The sequence below is a fragment of the Populus nigra genome, chromosome 4 (genome assembly GCF_951802175.1).
Source record: "Populus nigra chromosome 4, ddPopNigr1.1, whole genome shotgun sequence".
NCBI classification, from domain to species: domain Eukaryota; kingdom Viridiplantae; phylum Streptophyta; class Magnoliopsida; order Malpighiales; family Salicaceae; genus Populus; species Populus nigra.
In genome coordinates, this window is record NC_084855.1 from 8,015,398 (window position 1) to 8,023,433 (window position 8,036).

Here is an 8,036-nt window from a genome sequence, read left to right on the forward strand (position 1 = left end):
TCAGCATATAAAAATTCACACACACGTCCCTCTCTAGCTATGGAATCAAACAAACCCACGATCCCATTGTGCTTTTTAGTCACAAACTAGGAGAAACCATTGCTTTGCATTGATAGCTGTGTTATTTGCTATGGAGAAGTCACATTTTAAGTGAGGCTCGTCCAGCAAAGCAGGCTTTAGAATGGTCCAGTCCCTAACAAGTGACATGAACACGCCTCCAACTCAATAGATTACGAGAAATTGTATTTGAAATAGAGTAATCAATTTACAAGCACTGGAAAACAGATAATAAAACGTTTTAAGATCAGAGGATTGGTATTTACTTCGATTTACATTAGTCAACAAATTTATAAATTGAATTTCTTTTATAGATTTATTCATATATATATATATATATATATAGAGAGAGAGAGAGAGAGAGAGGGAGAACAGATTAATATGCTAGAGAAGAACACGACTTTGCCCCCTCCTGTTGATCTAGTTTTGCTAGCTTGCTCGCCTTCACCGTTTGAGAAGTTAAATTCTGATTGATGATGGTGGGCCGTTTCCTGAGACTTGGACCAGACCACGAGTCCTTATTTTGATGCAGCCATAGACTAGGAGAGAGTGATGCAACACTGCAAAGAAATGACTAAAAGTTGTCCTAAAGAACTGATCTAAAGACGACCAAATGTAGAATAAGGGATGCAACATTACAGAGACAGCTACAAATTGATTGATGGGCAAGAGCGAGGCTATGACAGAAACGCGGTAAGATGAGGATACTGATTGTCCGATTAAATGATCATAAATCTGAGGAAATTCGTGTGAACATCTCTAATGATTGTCTTAGCTGCTAATTAGATCATACACATATTTCAAAACGTAGTGGGATACAAGATCAACTGCATTTGAAATCAAGAAATTGTTCAAATTACACAGAAGAGGTCGGGCCAAAATGATGCATGGAACAGAAAAATATATAAAAGCAAAACATTACATGGGGGACCTAAGCCCATCAATATCACCCCACTCTCAAAGGGGTCCAAGGCACTTTCCTCGTCTTCTTTTTTTCCCTTAAAAAAAAAAAGAAAGAAAAACAGCAAGGAATCATAACAACAAAATGATTCAATCATCATTTCAAGCCCCAGCGACCTCAATGATTCTGTCCTATTACCATTGATTCCAAATACACATGACACGGTCCTAAAACTAGCCCACTTATTCGTTAAAGTCCTAAAACGATATGATTGTTAACTAGGAACAACAACCATAAACAAAAAACAAAAAATAAAAAGCTCCATTATCCTAACATTTACACCTTTTTGTTGAAGAGATGATGATGATGATCTCCTACAAATACAATACAAATTCTCTCTCAACAAGAGCTGTGGATTGAGTTTTTGAAAAGGAAAAAAAAGCACAAAACAAAAGACAAGCTTTGAGCACCCACCCAATCAATTCCTGTGGGGTATCGATCTCTCTAATGTTATCACTCCCCCCCTGCAGAAAAGACCGCGCCGTCTGCTACCAGCTTGTGTCCCCCTTTTAAATAGAACTATGCTTCCAAATCCAAAGTTTTCTAATATTTTTCTCCCATGAATTTTTAACAAAATCAATTATTTCACCCTATTTTTTCCACCCGTTAAAATCTAGCATTTTCAAAGCCGTGCAAGTCACTGACTCTATTCAACGACTTTTTCATTGTGGCTACTTTAGCCAGCTTCTCAGCCGCCCTCCAAGCTGAAGTGGGGGTAAGTGGCTCGCCATTCTCATCCATCGTAACCATTTCTCTCCGCCGTTGCATCATCATTTGCTGCTGCTGCTGCTGCTGCTGCTGCAATTGATGATGCTGCTTCCGCCATTGCACCTCTGCCAATTCAGCCTCCAACCTCCTAACATACTCGTCAGCTGATATTAAACTAGACTGCAATATCAAAGCTCGAGATGATACGAGCAGGTGATGTGCACTTGTAAACTCATTATGCTCCACGAGCCGCCTAGCCTCGGCCAAGGCTCGAGTTGTGATAAACAAATTACTCAGATGTTGGATCTTAGGGCCTGTTGACGGGAGAGCGTGGGGCCGTGGGACTAGTAGAGACTGATCACGGTCATACACGACCTCTTGCGTGGCGGGATCTTTGTAAAGGCATCGAGCAGACATCACATGGTGGGACCCAACAGCCGATTGTGGAACTCTCAGCTCCACTAACAGCTCCCTCTCTTCTTCGGCGTACAAATCGCCAAGCCGAACGGAACCCGAACCGAGCACATTTGGTCTAGAATTGCAAGGATAAACCGCTACAATTTCAGCAGGAGCGGAGCTGGAGGCGAATCCAAGCTGAATTCTTAAATCCTGCACCACAACACTCAATAAACCACCAACACATTTAGCGAAGGCATCCTCAGCCGGCTCCTGGCTGTTGCCACCGCTTTGACCAAACCCAAATGAATGAACCGGGATCTCGATATGTGCAAAGCGGGTAGACGACTTGTGGATAGACGTGTGCCTATGATTTGAGTTATTATCCGATACCCTCTCGTCCTGACCGTCTGATAATAACATGATGCTGGCCACAGGATTTCTCTCCCTCCTGTCTTCAAGAACCTTAGTCGCTTTCCTCAAAGCTTCACCAACACTACTGCCTTGACCACAAACAAGTCGGTCAATAATGCGCCGAGCTGACCGCTGTCCATTAGGCGTCATTCTCTTCAAAGGCAATAGCCTTTTAGGACTACTCGAAAAGGCCACAATAGAAAGTCGATCAGCCGAGCCAAGAGAAGAAATAACCAGACGCATGGCGCGTTTCAGCATTTGCAACTTAGCCCCGGTCATGCTGGCACTAACATCAAGAACCGTTATCAAATCAATGGGTGCTCGACGGGAAGGGTCTAAAAGAGATGCTGTTGAATTTGAACTGTTGCGTGTGGTTAGTGATGGCAATGGTGGTGGAGCTTTCACTCTCAGAGCCACTGCATAAGTTTCATACCCGCGGCCTACAGATATGACAGCTACTTCTGGCAATAATCTGACCTGAACATTCCTCGAAAAATCTCGGTCATTGATTGAAACTTCATCCGATTTGACGACTGAAGTAGAATGGGTGGGGAAGAATCCTTGAAATTCTTCAACACCGTCATCATCGTCATCCACACTTTCGTCAGCTTCAGGAATTGGGTTGAATCTGGCACCGGCAGTTGGAGATAATAATGGTTCATCGTCATCATAGGATCTTGAATCGGAATATTTTGGTGTTCTTGGTTGTGGTTGTTGTGGGGTGGGTGTGGGTGTGGTTGTTGTTTTTATGGCTCTTGGTGATGATTCTACAATGACAACCTTTTTCTCTTCAACTTTGGTGATGGTGTTGGTGCTGGGGTCTTCTTCTAAATTATTGTCATTTTGGTGGAGGTTTTTGTGGATGGCAAGTAAAGGAACATCTTTCCAGGTAGAGTTGCAGACAGGGCACACAAGACTGCCATGCTTACGAACATAGGAAGCTATGCAAGGGAAGTGGAAGGCATGTGCGCACTCTGCTGTGTAAATTGCTGTGCCTTGACCTCTTTTTACGCTATTCAAGCAGATTCCGCAGCTACTCTGCAACAACAATAAAACAAAACCCATCAATTGTCAATAAAGTCAAATCTCTTTATGATAAGTAGCAATGAGATCTCAATCACACCGAAAATCAGCCTCCTCCTTGAAATTAAAGATAAAACTAAGAGAGAGAAATAAGAATCTTTTTTCATAGTTGGAAATGGAGAAATCTTACTCTGAATTTGAAGCTATTCTTGAAGAGAGACAATTTAAGAGGAGATCTAGGAGAAGATGGATTTGAGCTCAGTAGTGATTTGGGGTTTTTAGTAGTGGTGGTTATTTTCGGTGCTGTTTTGCAATGGAAGGCGGGGCTCTCGTTTGTTGAAGGAGAGTCTACAGTATTTGTGCGGCAACGCAGGTTGGGATTTTGAGACGGCAAACGAGGCGTACTGGGGTTGCTTGCACTGGAGAAAAATCCTAGCTTTGCACACCTTCTGGGGCTAGGACTTGGACTTGGACTTGTGGTTTGTTGCTTATCAGAGATTGTGGTTTCTCGGTCTCTAGGAATTGTTGTGCAAAAAGCTCTTCTCCAACCGGTACCCATTTTTCAGTTAGGGGCCAGAGCAAGAATCAAAGAAATCCCCACCTTTCTTTTACCTTTATAGAGAGATGAGGAAGAAGATAACAGAAGGGAGTTTTGTTTTGAAGGATCAAAGGCTGACACTGAAGACAAAAAGAGTGCAGGATTGAATTCAGAAATACAACAGCAGCATGGGATCAAATGAAAAAACAAAATAAAGGCGATGAGACAAAGTAGTGAGATTTATAGATTGATAGTATAATATCAATAGAACCCCAAGTCTGTATTTCTCTCTCTCTCTCTTGCTCTTCCCCTCTTTTTTATTGCTCTATACCATCGATAGCCCCGAAAAGATATCTGGCAGAAGGCAAAAAAAGGCTTTGATGAGATCTACAGCTCTCTCTATCTCTCTCTATCTCTATATGTTCGATGCACAGAGAGAAGTTTAGCTGTCTATATATCCATCTTGGAAATGGTTAAATAATGAATTTACCACGGTGACTGACATCTGCTGGTTATATTTACTTCTCCGGTCAACGAAAGCTAGCCACATGGTTTAGCTAGGTGTATCTCTTTATTTTTTTTTAAATAATTTTTTTATATTTAAAATTGTTTTGACAACCTCTTAAAAAATAATTTTTTAAAAATAAAAATATATTATTTTAATATATAGCTTTAATAAAATTATATTTTGAAAAAAAAAATATTGATAAAAAACCGTATAGCTAATTGAAATTCACATGACTAATCCGAGGGGAACACAAACCCAAAGAAACAAGGTTTTTTGGCATTGAACTAGGAGATTGCATGCCCGACTTAGGAATTGGCAGAAGACAATCAATCATATATGATTTAACTCAATATCCTTTGTTTTTTTATTTAGTTCAACCAAACCAAAAACCAGAGAGACCAGCTTTACTGTCAAGGGTTTGTTCTTCTAACCATTGAAGTTCAAATCTTGAATTACTATTCAGATTAAAAAATATATATATCAATTAGAGCTCGATGACAAGTCAAAAGACAAATCTTAACAAATGGTTTTTCTTTAACAAGGCGCGCGATCCTATTGCAAGATCCTTGTAAGAATGTGTAGCCTTCAACATCGTAAGAATGCTAGCAGAACCATAACTGGAACTACTTAGAGCTCGCCTGTCTCCCCTGCATGATTCACAAATGGTAGTTGTTCTTGTTCTCTCCTGCGCGACTGTGGAAGAAGCAACATCAGCCGTTGATCTCTTTTTGTCATTTTAGCATGATTGCATTGATCAATTAAAAAAAGAATCTCTTAAACGTGGGACCGTATAGGAGGGGTAGTTGTACGAGATATAGGTACCTAGGATTGGGGGCAGGCTACCGAAGTAAAAATGTTTTTAGTAGGAGCTAGGAAGGCTTTTGATATACACATGTCAGGAACTAACATTGCATATTTTGAAATTTAATTGCTGTAGCGCAGTAGAAAGTAAGGACATTAAATGCGTCTATAGAAGTCAGATTTTCTCCAGTGGCTCCTACGCCCATTGGACTGGTCCTTTCTAGGGGTGTCGGTAGTTTGCAGGGCTCTTTCAAATCCTTTATGTCCTACTTAACATGTCACAATACTTGCCCCGAGAGGGTCCGTGTTTACCACTTATCGGGGTCCAATTTTTACCTCGCTAGGGTGGTAAATTTCTGTTAAAAAAAAAAATTGCAAGGACAATCCACTGTGCATTTAAATGCATGTTTACTAGTATAATTACTATTATGCTCCTTCAAGCAAAATCATTACAAGATTAACTGTGCAACCATTTATTCTTTTTACCTTTTAAAAACACAGTATAATAGTTATACCACCCTGAAAAACAAAATGTTTTAAAAAATTGCACATGAATTAATATTTGATTTAATAAAATTTTATCTTTGTACTTATCTTTTCAATATCTTTTAATGAAGTTATTTCAATTCTATGTGATTATATAATTAATGAATTAACTCAGGTTAATTAAGATATTTTTTTGTTGATTTTTCATAATTAATTCTTTTTTAAATTATGCCCTTCAATATTAGATTATTTAATAATTAAGTTTTATGACTATATTTTATTTGCTTTTGATAGTATTACGATTAAATCATATACATTATTTACTGGATGAATTTGAATCAGATTACTTTGACCTTTTTTATTTTATCGGTTTTAGTTTCATTTTATTTTTCGTTGTTGCATTTGTTTCTATTCATTTGAATTAGTTAATTTTATTAAACACAATCTACTCAGTAATTTTTTCAAAAAGATACTTAGCATTTATTTTCATATTGGAAAAATCTGGGTAGGCCCGCGTTATATCACGTCCCTGTCTAGTAATTAGCGATAGTGAGATTGTGGTGTGAATGCATATGGAAGATGTTGTCATGCGGAGAAAGAATCTGTGCTTGCTTGCATACATAATGAAGACAATACAGCAGAGAAGGTCGAAAAAACGAGCAGCCAACTAGAAGGGGTAAATATTATCCTTCATGACGACAGGAGATAATGTTAGCTTACAGGAGATAGGAGCAATTCACTTTCCTTATCTGAGATATGGCGATTGAATCTACACATTCTAACTGTCTCGGCCTCATCTCCTGTTCTTCTTCATGATCCAAGTATCAGTATTGGTTTTGATAGAGATCCTAAAATGGGATGTATGATGGTAGATGCTTAACCAAATACTAAAATCTTCGTCAAACATGCACTGCCCCTGGTTTCTATATTTGTTCTCGACAAGTGATCCGGTGGTCAGTAGTGATCATGGCTTCAAAAGATCAGGGAGAGAGAGAGAGAGAGAGAGAGAGAGAGAGAGAGAGATTGCCCTCCAACATTAAACAACATGGTAAATATTGTAGTTAGTCAATTTTCTTAAGAAGTTTTCAATTCGATCCCCTCGAATAAAAACTTCATTTCTCTTTCTTGGCCACTTAAACATTTATCTTATTAACTCTCATAAGCAAGGAAACCCCCCCCCCTCCTCTTCTTCCCCTTCAATAATATGCATGTTATTTTAATGTTCAAAGATATTTAATTGACATAAGAATAATTATTTACTTTCTTGTCTAGTAAATAAAAAAATAAAAAAATAAGATATTGAGAGCAGGTAAAGCAAAAAAAAATCAACAACAATTCAATACAAGCGATGAATAATTGTAATATTATAGAAATATATCACTACGATATTCCTTAAACGTCTCAATGATCATATTTGTTAACAAAAAAAAACGAGAAAGAAATCATTTTGAAATATTAAAAGAAAAATTTACCATGTTGAAATCATTTTAATATATATATATATATATATATATATATATATTAAAATACCTAATTACCTATGACATTACATGAGAATAATAAAAAAAACATAACAAAATTATGAAAACATCCTTGCATCCAAAGCAAAAAAAAATAATTTTGCAGGAAATTTAAGTCATTACACCATATACAAAAAATTGAAAAGCCCAAAATACACCGTGAATGAGGCAGATTGTTCTTTCTTTTAAAGGTAATTTAGTAATTACATTGTGGAGCAAAGTAAAAGTTATTGTTTATTAAAATGTTATGTTATTACAGTAATATTATTGTTTATGATGTGAATGATAATATCACATACAATAATAAGAGTAATTTGTTATTAAATGGTAATTTAAGCATGTCATTTGAGGAAATAAAATTAACTATTCGTCATGAACACTCCGGCTGAATTTTGTTCAAATTTAAAATGTTTTTACTATTTAAAATCAATTATTAAATTAAATTTAGATCAACAAAGTAAATAATAAATCTCATAAGAATTATTTTTTGTTATATATAGATATTGAAAAATTTGTTAATAAAATTTTCTTAAAATAACCGGGAAGGCTTTTAAATTTTAATTGATATCATAGTATCAAATTTCTCTGCTGCTGTGTTAATTCCCCGTTTCTTTTTAATTTGTA

The 8,036-nt window shown here is 37.1% G+C and overlaps 1 protein-coding gene across 1 annotated transcript; it reads right to left on the reverse strand.

Annotated features, from left to right (window-relative positions):
• Window positions 1-1,092: 1,092 nt before the first annotated feature.
• Window positions 1,093-4,538, reverse strand: LOC133691666 (E3 ubiquitin-protein ligase WAV3). The gene is made up of 2 exons (XM_062112267.1): window positions 3,750-4,538; window positions 1,093-3,574 (listed from the first exon to the last, which is right to left on the reverse strand). Exons 1-2 carry the CDS (start codon window positions 4,116-4,118, stop codon window positions 1,625-1,627), a joined length of 2,319 nt encoding a protein of 772 aa, XP_061968251.1. The 5' UTR covers window positions 4,119-4,538; the 3' UTR covers window positions 1,093-1,624.
• Between the last annotated feature and the right edge of the window lie 3,498 nt (window positions 4,539-8,036).